Here is a 24,342-nt window from a genome sequence, read left to right as displayed (position 1 = left end):
AGCCGCCCAAAAGTGCAGATACCTCCGGCTAGACGAGTGGGGATGCCAGCCCAAGCTCGGTCTCCACAAATGAAAAAGATACCTCGGGGCAGGGATAGCGGTTGGCTACCCAGGGTGGAAGCAAGTGGCATCTGGATGGTCATTCGACACCACTGGGCAGCTTTGTACTCGGGCCTTGATGGTTTGATCCACAAGTACCTGCTGTCCCAAGGGTTAGGGGCGAACTGAAACCAAATACAAAGGGAAGCATTGGCTGAGCCGAGCAAATCAAGCTCTGGAGGTTCAGAGCTCAAAGGGACCAGCTCCTTGACTCCTTCTCCCCAGGCATTTTGTGCATTGATTTTTAGAGGAGGGGTCTTGGATAAGAGGGAGGTGAGGGAAGTATTGAAAGGGGAGGGAAATTCATTAAGGGAGAGAGGGATCCCCACAAGGCATGACGACATCGGGTCCTCTGCTGAGCCCATATCTAAACATATGTGTTCTTGGCCGAGGGCACTCGCGAGGGTGCGCCAAACGTTGGCCTTGGGCTGAGGGACGATCCATGGGCCCACTGATGGCATCAGGGTCCAGATGAGGACGGCTGTCAAGCGGGCTAAGATGTAGACACGTTCCATTGGGGGAAAACTAAAAACAAACAAGAGACAGACATAAGGAATGACTCTGAATCAGGTCCTGCCCGGGGCAGGGAGAGGGTTAAACTGGGAGTGGCTCCATCCCTGGGAGCTTCCGCCGCCGCCGCCAACATGCCTCCGTGACCTGTTCTACGTTTTCTGCTCTCAGAGTCTTCCCAGGGCGGAAGGGCTTGACCCACTTAGCGGGGATCCATCTCGGACCTGAGGGGGTGGACACGCAAGCGTATCCCCTTCCCCAAGTCACTAGATCGAAAGGCCCCTCCGTTTTCCAGGTCTCCGGATCCTTAATCAGGACAGGAGGCCTGACCCTGGCCTGCAGCTGCTCATGTCTCCCGAAATGTCGCACAATAGGCGGATTGAGATTTTCGAAAGAACAGTTTAGGAAGTTAATGGTAAAAAGCGCCTTCGCGAGACGGATATGGGGGGACTCCACCTTCACAGCCACTCGCTGTTGTTCTAAAACTCTCTTTAGGCTCTGGTGGGTCCTCTCCACCACGGCTTGGCCTGTCGGGGAATAGGGGATGCCGGTCTTATGCTCTATTCCCCATTGTTGCAGGAAGCTTCGCAGCTCCCTGGATTTATACGCCGGGCCATTGTCTGTTTTCAGGACCTTGGGGATGCCCAGAACAGCAAACGCTTGAACTAGGTGTTTTTCACAATCTGCTGCCTTTTCCCCTGTGTGGGCAGAGGCATAGACTGCGCCGGAGAAAGTATCCACTGAGACATGTACGAATTGCAGACGGCCAAAGGCAGGGATGTGGGTAACATCCATCTGCCACACCTCACAACTAGATAAACCTCTGGGGTTAGCTCCCAAGGGTATTGTTGGGAGCTGGTGGGACTGGCATTGAGGACATGTAGCCACGATCGCCTTGGCCTGTTCGCGTGTAAGATGGAATTGTCGAACAAGGCCAGGGGCGTTCTGATGAAATTGCTGGTGGCTGATCTTGGCCTGACTGAACAGATCAGGGAGTGGGGCAGCTTGAACAGGAGCGGCAAGGGCGTCAGCACGCCTATTGCCTTCCGCAATAAACCCAGGCAAATCGGTATGTGACCTGACATGCATCACATAAAAGGGTTGCTCTCGGTGGGAGACTAAGTTCACAAGTTTAGAGAGCAAGTTAAACAAAGGGATGTTTGATACCTCCTGTAAAATTGCATTTTCGGCTCTGGAAACTACACCCGCGACATAGGCTGAATCAGTGACCAAATTGAATGGTTCAGAGAACCTCTCAAAGGCTCTGACGACTGCGTCCAACTCAGCAACTTGAGGTGAACCTTCCACCTCGGTGACATCTGCCTCCCACCGCTGAGTCTGAGGATCCTTCCAAGTCATCACTGACTTGTGGGATGCTCCAGACGCGTCTGTAAAAACTGTCAAAGCCTTCAGAGGGGTTCTACTCTGAACTGATTTTATAGACAGTGTGAATTCCTGATTGAATAATTTGTGGGCCGGCCGATCTACTGCAATTTGGCCGGTGTAGCTGTCCAAAGCCAGTTGAAGCATCTCATTTGTTTCCAGAAGGTTATCAATCATCTTTCTTTTTAGATGGCCTGAATCGAATTTTAAAGGAATGTGGATGCAGTCAAAGTCACAACCTGCCAACTCTCTGATCCGCGATCTAGCCTTTCTGATCAATTCTGCCACCAGCTCGGCTGGCTGCGTCATCCTTTTGGACCTGTGATGGCTGAGGAACACCCACTCTATGATTAAGAGGGGATCCCCCGAGCCCCGGTCCTTGCCCTTGATGGAATCGTCCCACTGGAAAATCACCCCATGGAGGTGTGGCAGCTTACCTAGAACAATGAATTTAAATGGCAGGCCCGGGTGATATCTGTGGGCCTGCCTGGCCGAGATGGAGTTTTGGATCTTCTCCAGCGCTGTCTGGGCCTCTGGGGTAAGGGACCTTGGAGAACTAAGCTCTTCTCCCCCTTTCAATAAATTGAAAAGGGGGGCTAGGTCTTCTGTTGGAATGCCTAGCCAAGGCCTTACCCAATTCAAGGACCCACACAGCTGGTGGACATCTGCCAGGTTTTTGATGTTAGTTTTAATAGCCAATTTTTGCGGAACAATGGTCCGCTTCGTTATTTCCAGGCCCAGGTACTTCCAGGGTGGCATCTGTTGAATCTTATCTTGCTGGAGCTCGAACCCTGCAACAACCAATGCATCGATTGTCAGGTCAAGCGCGTGGGTAAGTAGGTCGTTGGTCGGAGCGCACACTAGGATGTCATCCATATAATGGTAAATGATGGTGTCTTTGGCGGCTGCACGTACTGGGGACAGCAAGGAGGCGACGTACCATTGGCAGATCATTGGGCTGGCCTTTAGGCCTTTTGGAAGAACTCGCCAATGATAGCGCTTGCTTGGGGCTTCACGGTTGATGGCAGGAACCGTGAAGGCGAAACGCGGAGCATCGTCCGGGTGTAAGGGAATTTGGAAAAAGCAATCTTTTATGTCAATTACGACCAAATTCCAATTTTGGGGGAGCATCGTTGGGGACGGCATCCCTGGTTGGAGAGGCCCCATATCTTCAATGATGTTGTTAATTTGGCGGAGGTCGTGAAGGAGCCGCCACTTATCTTTGTTGGGCTTTTTGATAACGAACACTGGGGAGTTCCACTCTGACATGGTCTCCACCAGGTTACCCTTGAGTAGCTGCTCCTTAACAAGCTCATTGAGCGCCGCTAATTTTTGCTTGTTGAGCGGCCACTGCACTACCTGCACTGGTTTATCTGATTTCCAATTCAGTTTCCAGGTAGGGCGCTCATCAGTGACCGCTGCCCGAAAAACCTGGGGAGCTGCTGGGAGGTCAATTCGGGCTCCCCACTGGGCCAAGAGGTCTCTCCCCCACAGGGGTTCCGTGTAATCTAATACGAATGGGCGCACTGAAGCCAATTGCCCATCCGGCCCCGTAATTTGTACAACGCTCTTTGATTGACGTGCCAATTGTAAACCCCCGACACCTCGGACGTGGCCAGGCGCGTTTTGCAATTCCCAATGTGACGGCCATTCCCGGGAAGGAATGATCGTTACATCTGCTCCTGTGTCCAACAAGCCTTTAAGAGGCTTGCCCTCTCCCCCTTTTGAGATATGACAGGTGACATGAGGCCTTTCCCGCCCCAGGACTTGGGCCCAAGCTACTGTTGGATTTTGGAGTTCAGCCGGAGGAAACCCCAGGGCCCAAGTTATTTCGGGAACAGGGATCGCTTGCGCGATCACCTGTCCCTTGGGCAGGAAAGTGGGGGGTTGGACACAGTGCAGCCCCACAGCGAACAGTCCCGGGTCAGATGGCAGAAGACCTGGAATTATGTTCACCTCTAAAGGTGTGTGCTTAGTGTCTCCGACAACGACGTACTTACACCTTATCCGCCCCCAGTTTCCTGGGCATTCCGGGCTGACTGACACGAGTTGAAAATCGGAGTTCTTAAGTTGTAGCGGCTCCGTCAGCTGCAGCCGGAAGGGTCTGAAAGCAGAAAAGGTAGTTAGCACGGGTCTAGGTTGGAGACATGCAACATATGACAAGTCCGGTGAGAATATGTCTTGTTTGGCAGGCGGCGGTCCCTGAGATCTCCCCTCCCTGCGTGGTGTTGGTTGTCCCGCCCTATTTTTATCATGGCGCAGGGGGGAACTGCGCTCAGATGTTAGTTTTTTGCCTGGGTTTTCCCCAGGAGTCCCTGCCCCTTTTTGAATTCATAAAATTCCCGCCGCAGCGGGCAGTCGGGCATCCAATGCCCAAGCTTTCCGCACAGATGGCAGGGTGATTTGGCGGCGGAAGGACCGGGAGCAGGCGAGCGGCAGGTGGCTTCAGAGAAGGTGTTTTCAGGCGCCTCTTCTGCGGCGCTGACTCGGGGTGGCAGCTGTTTTCTCTTCTCTCCCTCCCTAGATGGCATGATTAGGACCTTCCGGGTGCAGACCTCGAGCATATCGTGCAGCGAGGGGGGTGGGTGCATCGGGAGGCTGAGGATGGCATCCCTACACGCAGAGTTTGCATTCGTGGATGCTACTTCCTTCAGGATATGTTCCCGGGCAACCTCATCCGCCACTTGCTGCTCGACAGCTTTTCGAAGACGTTCGACAAAATCGAGGAAAGATTCCTCGGCGCCCTGAAAGATTCTGGAAAAAGAAAGGAGAGGAGCCGCCCCCGGCAGCGCCAGGAACGCCTTCTCGGCTGCCCGCGCTGACTCTCGGAGCGCTTCCTGGGGGATGGCACTCGCCTGCAAGTGCCCATCTGCCCAGTTGCCGGTCCCTAGGAGCTGATCAATGGCCAGGACATTGCCTGTTAGGTCCAGCCCCGTGTGGGGCTGTTCCCACAGGCTCGGGAGGGCCTCCGTCACTCCCCTCTTCCAGGCTGCCTCCCACATAGCCCGCTCGGTGGGATTGAGCAGGCACGTGAAGAGGCGCCGGATGTCAGAGGGGGTGACATCGGCTTCGGTAAGTGTTGCCTGCAACACTCCCCGAAAGTATTCGCTGTCCCGGCCGTAATCTTTCTGTGCCTTGCACAGCTCCTTAATTTGTGAATGGTGTAAGGGGACCCACTGGCGACGCACCCCACCATCTCCCTCTGGATGGTAAACAACCGGGGCTGCGGATGGTATCGCAGCAGACCCCGGTTCCCGGTTCCCAACTGCTGCCCCCCCCCCGGAACCCAAAGCGCGGGAGCCGGCAGGGAGAGCGTGGGAACCGGGAGAGGAGGAGGTAGGGGCGTGGCTGGGAACTTGAGCAGGGCGATCCGATATCGAGGGACCCTCCCAGGAGGCGGAGACAAGGGGTGGAACCTTTTGACTGGCAGGGGGTGGAGAGATGGGAGGTGGTATGGGAGGGACCGAGGGAGGAGCCATAGGCGGGGACGTGGGAGGAGAAAGGGGAGGGACTACTGAAGAGGTTTCTGGAAAGGAGGAGGGACCAGGAGGGGGGAAGGACGAGGGGGTAGAACATTGGGAGTGGCCGACTGGCAGGAAGGGGTTGGAGCTTGGGAAAAAGGGATTCTGGGGAGAAGAAGAGGGCTTTCCCGCCATTTCAGCCATGTGGTTGCCTCCATCTTGGGCCCCATAGGAGCCATTTTGGGGAATTGGAGGCGACTGGGAGCAAACTGGGGACTTAGAAATTAGGGTTTTGGATTTTGGGGTTTTAGAAACTGAGGACCTGGGGACAGAGGAGGTAGGGGAAGACAAGGAGCCCCTAAGAGACTGGCCAGGACTCTTAGGGCGGGGGGGCCGAGGATTTTGAAGGGGGCTAGGGGACGAATGTTCACCCTGCGCGGGGCTGGAGCGCGCTGCACCCTTCAGAATCCCGGTTTTACGTTTATGGGGACGGGAAGAAGGGTTAGGAGTAGAGGGAGAGGCGGGAGAACTGGGGCACGAACTAAAACTGACCGAAGGTTTTTCTGAGTTTCCTCCTGCTTTCAAGATAGATCGAATTTGTGAAATCCAAAAAGCTAACGGAGAAAGCGAGGTGTCTCCTGATCTAATCAAGTTTGATAACTTGGCATTTGCCCTCTGCCAAAAGGCAGGATCTTTAATTTGATCGGGGGAGACTTCGGGAAACTCAGAAAAAAGCCATCGGATTAATTTTTTAACTTCCTTTTTATCAACGGAGCAACCCCCCCCAACTAGGATACCCACAACTTGGTAAAACAGCCCCTTCTGAGCTGCCGAGAGCGAAAACTTTGCACCCATCGCTCGATGTTATAAGTGGCAGCTGCGGTAAAGCCCCCCCCGTTCCAGTAAACGCGAAAGAAAAAAAATAAGGGTGCCCACCCCCGGCCCCTGTCTAGAGAAAAAGAAGGGTGGTGACGAAACACCAATAGAGGGGAAGGCGACAGGGAGAGTAGCAGAATACTCACGAAGTCCGGAGGCGACAAACGAAAAGCTGGAACGAGGGGTTTCCTGCGACAGGACGACTCCCAGGTGCAAGGAGCTGCCGTCCAGGGTCCCCGGGGAGCGCTACCTCGCGAACAAGGTCTGCTCGACCACAGGGTAGTTCCGCGACCGCTGGGATTCTTGAAATCCCGTCCGTGGGGTCCACGAATCCGAAAAAAGGGGGGGCCCCGCGCCGGGCGCCAAAACTGGAGCAGTGGCCGGTGAAAAGTGAAACGCCCAGGCTAGATAAGTGTCCAGCCAACCTCCAGCCAGTAAGGCACTTCCCCAACCCGGAGTCAGGGCTTTGTGCCCAAGGCGATGTCAAGCCTTGCGGACGTGTGGCCGCAGTAAAGAGCTCCGAAGTCGCAGGATGAAATGAAGAGGCGACCCTCAGTTTCTTCGGGGGGGTGGTTTTATTGGTAGGGAAACGTGCAGGTTCGGTGGAAGAAGCTGAGAGCCCCGAGGCAGGGAAAAAGCCTCGGTTTTACAGAGGGTGGGAGGGGTGAAAGATAGCAAATCAGAGAGGGATACATTAAGGATTGGCATGATCGGAGAACCCATCAAACACAGTTGCGGGAGGGACCCTGGCCCCTAACCCAATCACTCGACATCCTGGCCCGAACTCTCTAGAAAAAGAGGCAGGGGTGTCGAGTGACAGGCAGGCTGCCAGGGGTGGGGAACAAGAAAGATACATTTGGTAACCAAGACAACTGGGGAGGGGTTTGGGGATTGACACAAACTGGTAACAGGGCAGGACTTTCTGAGAGAACAATGGAGGGAAAACTGAACAAGCATAAAACACACCACAACAGATGGAACTGCTGTCAATGTGCTCTTGCTTTGTGTGATTGGTCAAAAAACTTATAAAGTGAGTTGTAACATTAAGTTCTTGGTCTGCTGCCTGGGATGTGAGCTGCTGGCATCTTTCTGTTGTCATAGCCATGTAGTGAGATTGATGCTGGAAAATCAAACAGCTCAAGGCATGTTCCACAGCAGTCCTGTCCCATTTGTGATTTGTACATAGCCCCTGGCCAGCAATACCCACCAGGTAGCCCTTGGTGTTTTTCCCATCCAAGACTCTCCTATGTCAGGTATGAGAGCAGCACAAACTCTGGAGCCAGTTGTCTGTTTGCTGAGCTGACTGAGAATTGCTAAAATGTTAAATATTCATACTAACTTACCTGTCTCTATGACCTCTATTAAACATGACTTAAGGATAAAGGCAATAGCAATGCTCTTTAGTGTTACTTGACTTGACTGCAGTACTAAGATTCAGTTATGCATTGTTCAGAAATATTTTCATAAACAATATAGAGCCAGGAGTTAGCTGATTCATCTCTGGAGAAGGAAAATGCATCCAGCATGAGGAAAAAGAAAAACCTGAACAGCCATATTACCAGTTATAACTGCCTAATTACAGTAATTTGTGCTCTATTTTTGTTCTCTGGTTCATTATCCATAGTAGACCTGATTCTAAGAGGTGCTGATCCTTTCAATTGCCTCTGACCTGTGTTTCTCCAAGTAATTGCTATTCAGCCTTGATCTGGCTGAGAACTGAGGTCTTCCAGCACCCCACAGGCTTGGGCAAATTGTGTGTGATACAAGTCAGAAGGATTTGAAGCCTGCTGCTGCTCCCTGCTTTCAGGCTTTTGGAAATAATGACTAATGGAAAGGTATCTCACCATAAAGTCATGCTATTTATACTGCACTAGCTTGGCTGGACAGATACAAAAATGTTTAAATCTAATGTCTGAAGAGGTCTTTTTGTTTTTTTGGGTTTTTCTCATTTTTCTTATATCATTATAGGCCATTATCTTTCTATAAATACATGTCGTTTCTTGATTGGACTGTACATCAGTATAATCATGCAAATTAGAACTTTTAAGTGCTTATAATTACCTAAATTTAATTCATTTTGGTGTCATCTATTGATTTTACCAGTAGCAAGCCCTGCTCACAGCCCCATCAGAGTCACATCATCCCACAGGAACCTTTCAAGCACTCACTGAGACATTTCAGTTGGCAAAATTCCGACTGAAATGGAATCATTTCAGTGGTGAGGGATCAGAATTTCATTACTGATAATGGCTCTGGCCCATCCCAGAGGTTTGCTGTGGCTGAGACAATATTTGCCTGCTGGTGCCATGCTTTGAGATGTTCAGATGAATAGCTGCAGACAGCTGTGTCTGGTGGAGCTCAAATTGAGCCTCCCTTGCACTGCACCCTGTAAGGACAGCAGCAGCTCTTGTGTGGTGCTCATTATTTCCACAAACCAGACCATTAATTTACCATTGTCTCTAGCTGGTTTTGACGGGTTTCCCTACCACCTTTCTTTGGATGTTTTTAATGAGGGTAATAATTCCACCCCAAACTCTCACAGGATTTGCAGTGCTTGGCTCATTAATGCTTTTGAAGCCCTTTGAGATCTTCAGGTGGAGGGAGCTGTAGAGCATGAAAGTCAGTTTGTGTTTAATTAAGATAAATTCCACATAAAATAAAGCATGATTTTCAAAATTTGCTGTATCCTCAGACAGAGTGAGGTAATCAAAGAAACTGGCAGGTTCTTTGCTTCCATGTCTGATTGGTCAGGGCTGCGGTTTTTTCAGAAAACAATGGGACCACAGGCTTTTCAATGCTTTAAAACTCATTAGATCAGTCTTATATAATTCATCCACCCAGTTACAGGCAAAGCTTATTGTTGATAGGCCTGGGTGAAAATGAAAAAACAATTAGCACATAAAATATTATCTGTTCATATGGTCTGATATTTAAGTGAAGCAGATTGTCTGGGGACAAGAATTTCTTGTTTTTCAGACCCAATGAAACAGTCAGTAATATCAAGTATTATTTATTTTTGCTGCCACTGCTACTGAGCAGTGTTTAAAGCTGGAATCTTTTTCAGAGATATTTTATTAGCCTGGTGTTTTGTTTATGTGACACTGTTGTTCTTCTGTCTCATCTTTCTTTCCCCTGCAGTCATGTTCTTATTTTACATCCAATGCCTTTCCCTTAAAAATCTCCTTCATCAATGCGAATGCTCCAAGTGGAAACATCAATGTGATTTTTAAGGTATGTTCTTCCTCCACTCCTCAGGTCTTTTGGTATGGAAAGTGATCATTGAAAATTCATCTAATTTATATTTTAAACCGTGAGTCCGAAAATAGTTGATTTAGCTGTGCTGCTTGTTTATCCCTATTATTTTTGACACTAGAACTATTAATGAAACATGTTGAGGCAATACACTGAAGTGGCACCTTTTTGATCAACAGAGAATCAAACAAATTATAGCAGTTTTTTCCTTAGTGAAGACAACCAGACTAGAATATAAAGTTCATATTTAAACCTAGTTTATTAACTAGGGCGGGTCTCAGAGAAGAGATAGGTCAGAGTGACTGAACACTCAACCTCGTCCATATGTCTCTAAAAAATCAAAATACTGGAGTGTTAGAGGCTCCATTTGCCACACAAACCTAATTCTGCCCCTGTCAGCCAGTGTGGGGGAATGGGCTGAGGAAGATGGAGCTGGAGGAGGCAGCAGAGGAGTTTTGTCTGATTGGAATTACTTGGAGGAACTGACTCAAAATAAACTCTGCTTTATTTTGCAGTTATCACCTAGAAAAGCTTCAGGCTTCAGAACAGCACAACCACAAAAGACAATTTTAAAGTTAGTTCTCTTTTCAAAGAGCAGAAGTCTTCCCTAATAGTGGATATTGTTTTGAGAGAAGAACACAAGTTCATAAAACGGCTGAGGGGTAAAAAATGGTTGGTTGCCAATGGCATTATTCTTAGTTATTTTTCAGAATCATTTTCCAAACGAGAAATTAAAAAATTGATATAAATAATTTTTTTAAAAACCTAGATTCTATGCTGTCTTAAATTAACTTGCCCTTTAGAGCAGCTGTGATTCTCAGAAATAGAAGTAAGCTTTCCAGGCCTGCCAAGGGGAGAAATTAGCAATTTTAAGTTTTTCTGAACATTTAGAAACCTGTTTCATGTGCTGTTTTATCTGAGAATCAATATTAAGCAGCAGGTTCCTACCCACTTGAGCGAATACCTGCTCATGGGGCTTTTAAACAATTGTATTGATTCTACTCAAACAATTTTTTTCTGCCTAGTAATGTTCAGCAAGCAGCTCATTGTCCAGTTGCTGTAGAAGTATTTTAGCTGCTGTCACCTTCTCCTGTCAGCAAAACATTGTGCTAAAATACCTTTTGTTTGTACTATAGTTACATTGCTTATTCATGACAGATAACTCATACATAAATGATAAGCACAGTAAATGATAAGGGTATCTTACTAAATTGTCTTCCCACTGTATATGTAAGGGAAGGTATGTGGAGAGAGTAAGATATTTTTTACATTTTTAGGTGCTAAGAAGAATTAATTGGAGTCTTTTGATGAGAGAAAAATAGATTCAGATATTTTGTCTTTTTAAAATGAGTTTGTCTTCTCAAATACTTTCCTGGGAGTAAATGTCTGTAGATTGGAATACTTGTGTAAAAAGAATATAACAAAAGAATAAGGCACTTAAAATACCAATAAAAATTAAGTATTTTACATGGAGTGGGATGAGGGGAAAGAGAAAATCAGGGCTGTTGTTTTTGCAGGCCATTTACTCAGCCGTGGTTGAAAATAATCTCTTCATTAATTCTTGTGGCTACCATTAAAGCCCCATTTCCCTGAGATTATTGTTTGACTAACTCCATGGGGAGAGGGGTCATCACTGCTTGGAACTGAATATGAATCACATTATGGATAAAATGTAAATTTGTGATAAAATTCCCTTGTAAATACCAAGTTGTGAGGCTTAATGTGAGACAAACGCTGTCATTTGTGCAGAGGGATCCAGCATTAAGGAGACTTTAAAATGTAACTAAATTAGGATCCTACCTCTGGATTAAATTTCCAAATTCTAATAATTACATTGGAATAATAAGCAGAAAGGCCACAGTTAAGTACAGATCGTTTGTTGCCATCTCAGTGGCTGCCAGAACTGTCTCTGTCTGTGTGTGCCATCCACTCTGTCCTCTCCTGAGATTATTGAGAGGTAAGTAGGAGCATTGAAGGAAAACAAGACAGAGTTACTTGTCTTGAAATGAATGTAGCTGCTCTGGTGGGCAAAAAAGTCCCAGTTAAATAGGACATTATTTCTGTCTGGTATTGAAGAAGAAAAATGAATTTCATGTGCAATTTTCACAGATAGGTGATGATCTACGTCAAGATATGTTGGTTCTGCAAATTATTCACCTGATGGACAACATTTGGCTCCAAGAGGGACTGGATATGCAAATGATCATTTACAGGTGTTTATCTACAGGGAAAGGACAAGGTCAGTCTTAAATTACAAAAGGAGCCTGTATTACATTATTCATATTTCATCTAAACAGTGCCATGTAAGATTTATTAATTCTGCCTCTCTAGAACTCATTGGATTTTGTAGCAACTAGAATTTTCCAAAAGCCTCAACACTGTCAGCTTACAAAACATTCTTAAATTCACATATCAAAAAGAGGGCTTTGGAGAAAATTCACCATAGCTACTGAAGTTTTAATCCAGTGTATTCCTACATAGATGCTTAATGAGCCTAGATGCATGTGGCTACACAAAGTACCTGCAGACAAGTGATGACAGCTTTGTGCTGTTGATTTTGAAATATTATTCTTGTGATTTATGTTGCTTAGGGCAGGCCTGACTCATCTGAAAGCTCTATTTCTCTCTTTTATGGTTGTTGTAGCAGAGCTGTAGCAGGGATACCAATTGCTTGCTGTAGAAATCTGCTGACAGCAGTAAGCTGCCTATATTTCCCTGACCAAATCTTCTACTGGAAATAATCCTAGCTCAAAGAGAAGGATGATGTATCCAGATTACCTGCTGTACAAAAGCTATTAAAATAGAAAAATTAAAAGAAAATCATTGCTCTCTGAGCCACAAAGTGAGCATGAGAGAGGAGGAATGATCTAAAGGAAATAAGAGAAAAGTATAGATGAGTTCAGACACAAGGCATGTGGTGGTGGTGACCTGGAAAAATCTCCTCCCTTTGTGGGATGGGAATCAAAGCTTGAAAGCTTCTGCTTCAAAGGCAGATAATACAAGAATACTATTTCTGGACATGACATTATATATAGACTCTTCTATATACTAATGCTTAATTTGATGTTTGCCAAGAGAGATACAGGGATCATCTGCAAATAATATTCTCACCCTGACAGTCTCTTCCTTCCAGCATCATAGCAGCAAAAGCCCCTCAGTGTCTCACAGATTTTAAACATGTCTTTCCTTACAAGTTCACATCAGTGCTAAGATAATTGATTTACAGTTAATTATTAAGAATAAAGATTTACAGTTAATTATTAAGGATAAAGTGACATGCCTGTGGTCACATAGGGCACATGTACCCACACCTTAGGGAGGCTTGGGTACACAGTTTTTCCAAGTCCTAGGCTCATGACTTCCTCCCTGGCCACCTTTCCCACACAAGGGGGTGGGAGATGGTAATTTCATGGTCGTGCAGCACAGAAATCACTTTTCACTGAAATTCAGTGAAAAATTTCACTGTAATTCAGTGAAAAGTGAATAAAGCTTTGGTAGAATTCCACTTTCCAGTCATGGTGAAGTAGAGGAGCCTGTCAGGAAGTCAAATTCTTAGAGAAAGTCCTTCTGAGCTGCAGAGTATCAGGATGACATGTCAGGGGACCACACATGGGGACAGGCATGGAAAGCCAGGTCCCAGGAACAAAAACAGGAATTAAGTGCATGCAGTAGAGACTGAGGATTCAAGTGAAGCATTGCAAAGTGCTCGGCTTCTCTCTGCACCTCAGAGTCCCAGTTTGTAACATACTGGATCAGTATCACTGAATTTCTGAACATCCCAGTACCCTTTCTCCAAGCTGTGATCAGCATCACATAGTCCAGAATAATTTCTGCACCTTTCTAGACAATAAATACACATGAAACAATATATATATAAATATATAAAAATATGCATGTATAATATGTAAAAATACATAAAATATATTTTTTATATAATATAATAAATATAATTATTATAATATACATATATGCATGTTATAATATATATTATATGTATTATGTATTTATATTATATTATATAATATAGAATGTTATATGATAAATAAAATATATAAAAGTATATTTATAATATGTATTATATATTATACTATATATAATATTTACATATATTATTAAATATCAGATCCTACTTTTAATTGTTTTTTAGTTTTGTGCATATTCCACCCACTTTGAATCTTGCTAAATCGTTCACCTTGTTCGTACTTTGAGGCAGTTATATCCACAATATTGTTATTGATGATTTGTTTTCTCCTTCACAGAACTGTCCCTTTCCACTCAGTGCCCTTTTATTTCTAATTTCCAAAGAGTAAGATTAAAACAACATATATACATATTGTTTTACATTTTGTGCTGCATTCATTATTTTTAAGCTTTTAACTTAGGTTTTTCTTATTTATTTATTTATAGCTTTAAACTTATTTATTTCTTTATTATTCATTTTAAACATATTTATTTATTTTAACTTAGTTATTTTTAGCTTTTAACTTCATGGTTTTTTTGGAGTTTTTTTCCTGCATGGAATGATCAAACAAATGGCAATATGCATTGTTTTTCTGTGTTTTTAAAGTTGAGGATTTTTAATGCAAACTCTTTTCCATCTGATTAGGACTGGTGCAGATGGTGCCAGATGCTACCACCCTAGCAAAGATCCACAGGGAGTCTGGGCTGATAGGACCATTGAAAGAAAACACGATTAAAAAATGGTTTCACCATCACCATCCTCTGGAATCAAGTTACCAAGAGGTAATATCATAATGAAGCTTATTACACATTTCATGCTATGCCACGGGGGAAAAAAAAAAAAAGAACCAAACTACAGCAGGCAGCAAAAATGAGTGGTTCAAACACGAGACAAACAAGTCTCACGCAGAGAAAGCAGGGAATCCACTTAAATGCCCCTCTCTAGCTGAGGAAATATTGCTTTTTATCAGGTGCATGCTATTGCATTTTCTATAAACGTGTGTCATAGAGATGTTTTGAAATTTATTTGCAAAGTGAAGATAAATTGAAACAGAAAGTGTCTTGAACTCAGAAAAAAAATATTTTTAGGTTAGCTCTTTAAATTCTTTATTTTGTATAAACCATATAAAGATTTCCTGTATTTAGGAAAGACCAGGCCAATACCTAGAGTTGCAGAAAGGTGTTTTATCAAAACCACCTAGTCAGAGTCAAAATACAGAAGCTCATGCTTTTCATATCACTTGTTCTCATGAGATCCCATGGTAGGCACCTGATTTTATGAAACTAGATGTTCTGCATAAGCCAAAAAATTGTAAATTTTATTTATAGAAGCAAAGGTTTTCCAAGAAAAACTTTCTATCGGTTCTTTTTTTTCTATTAGTCCCTTGTTGGGTGATCATTTTCTGAGGCCCTGAAAAAATTTTCAATTTTTGTGTTTCTGGGACACTTTTTATAATCCTTTTTCAGTTTAAATGATAAATTAGGGGCCAGAATTTTAAATTTTAAGGAGTGCTTTGAGTATTTAGCTCTCTGAGAATGAAATGCTTTTATAGCAGTTTGTTAGTCGGTGTGTATTATAAATATGTTTGGTAGAGTTTAGTAATTTTGTAATTATTCCATAGACATTTTCTCATCAATATTTTGACTACAAACTCTTGAATTCCTCGCATATCATTTTGTTCTATTAAACAGGAGCAATATGTGTAGAATGGGGTTTTTTTTACAATATTTGTGTTTACAGTTTTATGATAGAAATGTAGACAACATTTCAATTCAAAAGAGAGGCACTGCTAGTTATTGAGTGAAAACTTGATTTCTTGCTGCAGCTGCTGTTTGTAAAAAATACCATTCATGTGGAATATTCTAAAACCAATTCCTACCCAATTTCTTCCAATTTTTTAAGTATATAAAATGCAGTCAGATCGGATTATATAGGAAATGCATAAAATTACTGCTATGCATTCCCTTTGTGCTTGCTAGCGAATGAACCTTTCTCTTTTTTCACTCCTTCATAATTTTTTACTCACACAGTACTGGATCTAAGGTGCCCAGAAAACTGGTGCAGGACAAGCTTTAATATCCTCATTTTACAGTTGGGTGAACAAAATCACAGAAAGTTTAAGTGTTTTATCCAAGGTCATCACAGTGAGTAAGTAGCACAGTTAGACATAAAATTCAGCCAACTCTTGAGCTGTGGCCTAAGTTTTGCAGGTGGCATCTTGCATCTGCAGGGAATTCCTGAAAGCCTAAATAATCATTTGCCTTGGCCAATGCAGGTTTTGTCCAAAAAACATTAAGATCTAGATTAGGATGGTTTGGGTGTTGTATACATTGTGATTTACAGTCATGGGACGTGAACTGAGTTGTGGAGAAAAAAATCAAAGGAGGTACAAAACAGTGCAGTGGATGTAGAGCAGCCTGCACCCTTCACAAAGCAAATGGTTGCATTTGTGCATTATTTGTGCAAAATTATTTGCAAATAATTTCCTAACAGGTTCTTTTGCAATATGCCTGCAGAACACTGAATAGAAAATGCCAACTTCCTGCCAAGTAGCTTTTTTTTTTAAGCACCTTTTTTTCTTAAAGTTTTCTGTAGACTTCCAGAAAAGGTGAAAACCTCATGCATAAAATCGTTCTTGTACTGTAACTTTGAAATCTTTTAGTGCCATGCTTATACCATTCTTACTCAGACCTGACTCATGAATCTCTTTTCAAAATTGCCTGGTAAAATTTTAACAGGCTCAAAAGGTTTAACAGTTTGTTTGGGTTTTTTTTACAGGTTTAACAAGTTACCAACAAGCATAAGATATGTAAGATTACATTTAAAAAAATATTTTAAAAAATATTTATTTTATTGTTTTTAAACACAATTTTATTTGTTTATCACAAATACATCTGGGTATTTCATGTAAAAGCTTTTGTTTTACTCACTAGGCCATAAGGAATTTCTTTTATTCCTGTGCTGGCTGGTGTGTTGTTACTTTCATCCTGGGCGTCTGTGACCGACACAGTGACAACATCATGCTGACAAAAGCTGGACACATGTTCCACATAGATTTTGGAAGATTTTTGGGTCATGCACAGATGTTTGGAAGCATCAGAAGGTTGGTATCTATAGTAACACACAGTAAACTTTAAAGCAGTGGTCTGAAATTTCATAGCCTTATCAACTCCCATTAAAAAAAAAAATACAAATGAGATTACACTTTCTTTTTGTTTCCTTCCTGTATTTTCCAAAATAACGTGTTTTTGTAGTTTTTTGAAGCTTCTAAAAATTGTAGGAATGACTGGAGAAGGATTCAAAGATGTTGGAGATCCCTTTTCAGTGTAAAAGAAAAATGTAATTCCTTGTTTGGTCAGGAATTTGAATGATGTAGTTCAGTAGTGATCAGAATAGAAGAATTCTGATGTCAATTGCTTGTTTTTCCCCAAAAGAGGAGGGTCCCTAAAATGGATCCAAATCCATATATCTGTCTAATTGACAGCTTTCTTCCCACATTCAGAGAAAGAACCAAATTTTCCACATGGACATGGAGAATAATTAAATTATGCCTCCATGGGTAAATTTGCAAACTTTTTCATTATCTTTTGGAGTTCCACATCAAACTACACTGAGCTCAGGGGCTGCTTTGCAAATTTACTTTGCTGATTACGTTGGTAGGTGTGATGTACCTATGTCATGCTGAGGATAAATCAAACAATGTGAGCATGTATCCATGTTCCTAATGTGAACATTTTCTGAAGGAAGGAATGAATTGAAATGGAATAAGGATAAGATAATGTGAAGGAGCTTTTACAGCAAAGTAAGGAATGGATGAATGATCCCTTTTAGTGATGAGTAGTTGTGTATGCTTTCATCCATGTTTTCTGAAAACTTCCAGAACAACTATCGAAATTAGGTTTGAGATAATTTTCTTATTTATTTTTTGTTCTTTTTTTTTTGTTAAGCTGGCCTTTTCCTGCTCCAGACTATCTCAGGGTGTTAGACAGACATAACAGCATGGGAGTATTGCTTTGAGGGAAACTGATGAGGATAATAAGTACTTCTAAGTCAAGCAGTCAAAAGATTTAGTTGCAGTGCTTAGAATTATCGTCCATCATTCAAGATATGTACCCTTAATCCCCCTCATTTGCTGTGGAAAGAATAAAGCAGAGCAGAGTAATAAAAACATACTCATGCACACTCCTTCTCAAGTGCTGCATCCTTCTCCATAACAAAACTCCTGTTGGAACCTAGCAGGGATTTCCTTGAGTAGTAATTTTCCATAAACAAAAAATTACCTAGTTGAGTGAACAGCAGGATGAAGCAAATATAAGAGGGGACACAACAACCAAATTTAAATTATGTAATAGCAATAATAAAAATAAATATTAATGTTACTGTTTTACAGCTCAGTTATCTTACACTTTCTTATTAAATCTATGAAAACTTAAAATATAATCGTTTCCACAAACATCAGCCTCTTTGCCCATTTCTCAATGCAGTGTGTAGCTTTTAAACTACAGAATAAAATCGCACATTTAGGACCTCCATTCATGGACTGCCCCCATGATTTCTTAGGAAGATTGGGTCTCCCACACAAGAGCAGGTTGCAAACACCATGGAATAATCATTGTTTTCCTCAAGCCCACAGGAAACTGAGCAGATAAAGTATTAATGTTTTAGTGATACAGTATTAATGACTATTGTTCTTAGTAGTTGTATGCCCCTTCATAAAATGTAACATATTATTTATAACACAGGGACATCACATTTTTACAGGTCACAAAATTCAGGTTCTCTCAAAATTTGAAGCTCTCAGTGCTAGTTGTATCTACTAATTCCCACAAGGCAAGTCCTGAAACAGCTTTGGCCTCTGGTTTCTTTAACAGCTCCTATATTGCACTTTTATTTGAGTTCTTGTTAGATTTTTATTTGAGGTTTTTTTGCACTCCCAGAATATCATACTCTAAAATAATATTGAAAAAAACAGCAGCACAATGCTGCCAAATCTAAGAATTATTAGTGCTGACCCTTGGGGAGTGTTGTACAGTAGATATTTTACATACATTTCTGGGGGTCTAAATGAGCTTTAAAGAATGCAAAGCATCTGATACAAATCTCTCTACTTGGGGTTTACACACATCATACAAACCTTTTTTGTGTATGAGTGTAAAATGAAATCTGTGCAGATCAATGAAGGGTTACAGACAAAGATTCCCTCCTCAAAGTGTATAAAACAATCATTTCTTACAGAGCTTTTCAAGCTGATTGCCACAGCTGTCCATTTCCTGCTCTCAGGGAGTGCTCTTTGCCACTACAAAAATCTAATTCCTCAGAAAACTTCCCAATGATAGGTCCTGTGCAGCATCCTGTCCTCCTTCTGATGGAAGTGAAGTTCCAGAAGTGCTTTGGCAGCCTAGGGGCTCACCCAATCTGAGTCTCCAGAGAACCTGGTGGAGCTGACACATTCATCCAGTCACGCTCACTTTTGCATTCCTGACTTGTAAAGACCATAAAAAGGGGATTAGTAAACTTTTCTATTTCCTGCCCTCATCTTTAAATGATATCCAATAAATCTGCTCAGTTTTGGTTTCAAGTCAAAAATCAGCTCTTCCTGATGTGAGAGGGGAGAGGAATCAGGAGCTTTCTTTCTACATCTGCCTTCACAGTTCAGTAAATACTTTAAATAGTACCAATAACCCTTCTTTCCATGGATCTATGTTGCCTTGAGAAGGCTGGGCAGAGTTAGAGAATAAAGTAGGGATTTATTCAAAGCATCTCCTCCATGGATTCACCTTGGGCAGCACAAGAGCCCAGCCAGGGCTGCACCCAAGATGAACCAAAATGGCCCCAAAATGCACCAGCACTCCTGGGGTCTCTCCCTGGGATCAGTTCTGCTCCATTTGCATCTTGCAGTTCATTGTCCCATTCCAGCTTTAGCCCCTGCAGTCCCACCCTGCTTGTTTTTCTCTCTCCAGCCCACGGTGTTTGTGCTCTTGGGCCTGAGATTTGGATCATTTGTCCTTGGTGCCCAGCTGGAGCAGGAATTGTTTTGTCTCCCTATTCTGTGAAGAGAGCTCACCATCCCATAATATGAAGCCCAGACCCACACCATAGAGCAGCACAGAATGTGATAAATATAAAAGCTAAAACCTGAGGCATCATCTAGAGCTAATATTTCAGAGGTGTTTGAGGCAGACTTATGATCTATCTAACCAATAGCATAATAACAGAGAGCTTGGCAGAAGAGTTATTCCCCAAGTCCCAAAGGGAACTTTCCTACTGAACCATGAGATTTCATTATCTTCTCTTCCTATTTTTTTTTTAATCACACTGAATGACACCTTCTGCTAGCAGTAATAAAATGCTCTTTTCATTCTCTAACCCAGCCTCCACTTTTGACCCTACATTCCCCTAAAACAGGCAAGTCTGCAGGTTCTCTCCAAACTGTACAAAGAAATATTTCTTGTTTACTTTCTTCATATAACTGCCTTATTCTTCATCTATTGAGTGTCTTATGGGAATCATCTCAGACCCAGTCACACATAAATAGATGTAATGTTGTCCAGATTATCATCCAAGACTAGTTCAGTCCTGATCAAGTGGTTTGGAAGAAGGTGTCTGGCTCATGGTTTTACGTGCCATGCTTTGCTCACCTTTGTTTCCTTCCTTTCAGTTCTGACCAGCTCCTTTTGAACATCCCTTCCTCGGTGAATTAAGCAGCCAAAAATTTATTTAAATCCTGTGCTAACTGAACTAATCCAAAATTCAGCAGACAATCACATCCTCCCCTCTACCAGTCACTTCCAGCTCTGTCATCTGTCATTTTCCACTCAGGCATGTGCAGAGTGAGATTTGGTGGCAGGACACAAAGTGGTGCAGCTCATGGCACACTGCAAATCCACCTTTTGATAACATCAGGGTCCATTCTTTTCCTTAAAAACCCAGTCATCCTGATTACCCCCAGCACTCACTGGCCTTTTCATTTCCCTGATCTGAATCACAGAGACCCTCTTGTCTCTTTGCCAAACTAATCCTGGCTCTTGGCATGGCTTTCCCAGAATTTAAATCTGCTAAGCTGGTTTTCTTCTACAAAGTTAATTACTACAGGCAGCCTGACTATTCCTTTGGGAAATTCCAGTTATTAGGGAAGTTCCAAAAATATGGGAAAATTATGTTTCCCACACTTTCTTCCTAGGTTGGTGTTTTATTATATTGAGAAGGATTTCAGAACATCTGAGTACATAAAAATGTAGTGCCTCTTTTCCTTTTAAAAGTAACACATTTCATTTTTAGTGTTAACAACCTAAAATGTGTGTTAATGTTTCACTAAAAGTGCTGATAAAAAAAAATCTTTTCAGGAATTTCTTTCTAAAACAGAAATGTTGGGATGTGGACATGGAAAATAAGTGCTATCTGCATTTTTTTATTCTATTGTATCAAGGTTTGTTCTTTTTTTTAAAAAAAAGGTAAAATGGGAAGAAGGAAGACTTTGAAAATAACACATTTTACTTTTTGCTTTTTACCCTTTTAAAACTTTATTTAGAGTACTCACATAAAGTCAAAAACTTGAAAGTAAAAACTTGAAAGCATAATCACTTTTTTTTCCCTAAATTTGTGCATGAAAACTTCTACCAACCTGTATTAGATGTTGAAAGATTTTAGTGGGTATTTTCAGTGTTAAGATTTCATTCTCTGAAGTTTATATTTATTTTTCTGACATGATAGGTCTGGATTTATTGCTTTCTGTGAAATGGTAAGTCCTAGTTCTTTGCCACTATTCACTTTTAGCACTTGCTGTATGCCACCCTCCAAAAATCTCTGATGCAACCCTGGAAAGATTTAATTTCATGACTTAAAGCACCTTAGTAGCCCAAATGATCTTAACAAGATTATAGAGATGTTTAAATCCTGCCATCCACATAAAGAATGAAAGGGGAAAAATGCACAAAAACCTGTAGGTGAAACAGCCACCATCTCCAAGGTGGCAAGGGGCTTGAATTTATCAGAGAAGAAGTCCATCACTTTTGAAAGTCAAAAATTTGTCCCAAATTGAGCAGTTGAGCACCAAGAGCACAGGCTGAGTCTGAGAACACATGAACAGCACAAACTGCAGTCAGGGAGCTCAGGTGCACTCTGTTGTCTTTGGCTTTATGGAGCCTCGATCCTAGTTTGCCTTCTCTCTTTCTCTCTTTCTCTCTCTCTCTCTCTTTTTTGAAGGAGTTTTTTGGTATTCCTGTCAATAATCACATGGGCTAGAGAAGCTGCTTGATGCTTCCAGAGCCATCAGCAGAATTCCCTCTGCTTTGGGAGACTGGCTGCAAATGAGATGTTTAAGTGACTTTTTACCAAATTCCCCTCCTCTCTCCTCTTTCCTCCTTGTCATTCTATTAGCCACCCTGAGATTTATTTGTAGGATATGGCTCCACAGATGGGAAATTTAACAAAACAGAAAGAAAAGGGGGAAAAGACATCCTGGTCACTGTCCATTTTGATTATGGTTTTATTTGTTATGCTTTTCAAAGTGTAACTGTTCATAGGGATGTGTATTTTCTCCTCCCTGCTCCCATCAGAAACATTGTGTTGTATCACCCCTTCCTTTGAAAGCTTTCTATACGTATTTTTTATCTTCAAAGGAGCTGTTCTCACATGCACTCAAACATACATTTATATTCAGGGGAAGCTCTTCTCATACACAGTCAAGTATACATCAAGCACTTTTAAATTAATCTCTGTTTCTTGGTCTACTTTTTTTTATTTTCTTTTTTTTTCTTTTGCTTGTTCTGCCCACTAACCCTTTGTCCTTCATCCTTAACTGGAAAGCATGCTGATGTATTTAATTCATGTAGGATTTCATCCCCTGCCCTGAGGAATTCCTTTGCAATTCAATTTCTTCATCACTGGTTTATTTCTCTCTTTTGCCTGGTGATATACAAATGCCCTCCAACCATCTATTACTGTGTTTTCTAAATATCCATCTCATACTGAAAAGGCCTGTGAGCTGAATATTCCATGGGTAGGGCTTATGTTCTGTTCTGTTCCCACTTGTTCTGTTTCTTTTAAGGCACCTTTTAGGTCCCAGTTTTAAAATCTCTTTCACTGCTGAGGGCCAGTCAGGACACAAAAAGCAATTGTCCAACAATCTCTGTTAACAAGAGGAATTGCTGCAATGTCCTTGGGAATTAACTCTTAAGTGGTTCATCAATAGGGTTGGTAATAAACTCTAGCAAACACAGAAAATGTGGTAGTCCTAGAAAATGGTAGATAAGGCATTGGGAATGCTGCACTGAGCACTGCCAAATGTGGGTATTGGAGGTGAAGGGTGGAAAGGATTGAGCTCCACCTGGATGTTGTTTTGCAGCCTGATTGCTGGTGGCTGAGTGCAGGCTGCTTGAGCTGTGTCTGTCAGAATGGAGGAGCCCAGCTCAGCTCAAAGGACACAGGGGAGCTTCCTTACCAGTCAGTGTTGGCAACAGGACAAGGTCTGAAACTATTCAAGACACCTAAAGCAGAGCAGATCTTCTTTCAGGGAGGATCTTCTCAGGAATTTTCTAGCTAACTGCAAGAATGTTGAAATTCTGTGACCTAAGTGAATAAATCCTATGCTCAGGCTGTGGCAGAACTGGGGATTGCAGTGAAACCCATCCAGGGGTGCCTCCAGGGAGTTCCTGTGTTCCCATGATGAGCCTTGCCAACTTCCCTGCTCCATGGCAGGGTTCCAGATGGGTCCCTGTGGCAGCACACTGCAAGTACTGGGTCTGTCCTAGGAGCTGTGACCGTGTGTGAGCTCAGCTGTCACCTGCCCTGTGACCTGTACTTGGAGGCACAGAGTCAGGGGTGATTGGGGTGGGGCTGTGCCCAATCATCCCTCATTGGCTCCAGCTGTGCAGCACAGGTGAGCAGCATTAACAGGAACGAGCCATGGAGGGCACAGGGGCACTGCCCAACCCCAGAGGGCACAGAGAGACACTGCAGCAGCAGCAGGGCACAAAAGCCTGGGCTGAGGGACAGGGAGGGCAGATGCTGCAGCCTGCTGAAGCTGTCTGGTGTTACTCTGTGTGGGCAGACACCTGAAGCCTTCTGAAGAGGTTTGGTGTTACCTGTTTGGGTTGAAACTTTCTGAAATCGTGTGGTGACACTCTGTGTGTTGTGGCTGTCTTAACTGTGATGTGTGCTGTGACATGTGCTGTCAGCACAGCAATCCTACAGGACCAGGTAGGACCAAATCTCTGGGATTTATCTGCTCACCAGCTTGCATTGGCCCACAGAGAAAGGGGTTTTAGTAAAGTCACATTCTGTGCAGGCAGAGGGGCACAAGTGAGTAGCTGCTCTGACTCAGTTTACAGGGGAAAACTCAATGTCAGCAGAAAATCAACCAGAACCCTTAGCTTAGACAAGGACTACAGCTTGTTTTCAAACTGTATCTATTAAACATGATTAAATCTCAATGCCACCAATTCAGTTACTGACAGGAATACATGAATCTTTCAGAATAGGATAGTCCAGTGTGTGGAATGCTGCTTTCAGGGCTGATCAAAATAGTGGGTATGTTCGACACAGTGATTTGACTGAAGAGCTAGCATTGAGGTTGTGATAGTAAAAAAAAATATTAGCAACTTGATACGCATAAAAGAAGAATTAACTTAATGAATAAATGAGACCATAATAGTTTAAGAACTATCTACCTAAGGAATTCAGGGAATTCTTTCTAGTTTAATGCTTTTTGCCTAAAGGTAGACATTATACATATATATGTATATACACATATAATATGCAATACAGATCTATAATATGAAATATATATATCATATAAAAAAT

General features: G+C 42.8%; 1 protein-coding gene across 1 annotated transcript in view; it reads left to right on the top strand.

The window, feature by feature from the left end:
* Positions 1–24,342, top strand: part of PIK3C2G (phosphatidylinositol-4-phosphate 3-kinase catalytic subunit type 2 gamma) — a 202,528-nt gene that overhangs the window by 112,502 nt on the left and 65,684 nt on the right. The window contains exons 20-23 of the mRNA XM_077178127.1: positions 9,468–9,560; positions 11,691–11,820; positions 14,188–14,324; positions 16,476–16,645. Of these exons, the coding sequence (XP_077034242.1) occupies positions 9,468–9,560; positions 11,691–11,820; positions 14,188–14,324; positions 16,476–16,645 (530 nt within the window). The remainder of the gene's footprint in view (positions 1–9,467; positions 9,561–11,690; positions 11,821–14,187; positions 14,325–16,475; positions 16,646–24,342) is intronic.

The sequence above is a fragment of the Agelaius phoeniceus genome, chromosome 5 (genome assembly GCF_051311805.1).
Source record: "Agelaius phoeniceus isolate bAgePho1 chromosome 5, bAgePho1.hap1, whole genome shotgun sequence".
NCBI lineage: Eukaryota > Metazoa > Chordata > Aves > Passeriformes > Icteridae > Agelaius > Agelaius phoeniceus.
The sequence above is the reverse complement of the archived record's forward strand: the minus strand, read 5'-3'. Positions and strand labels throughout refer to the sequence as shown.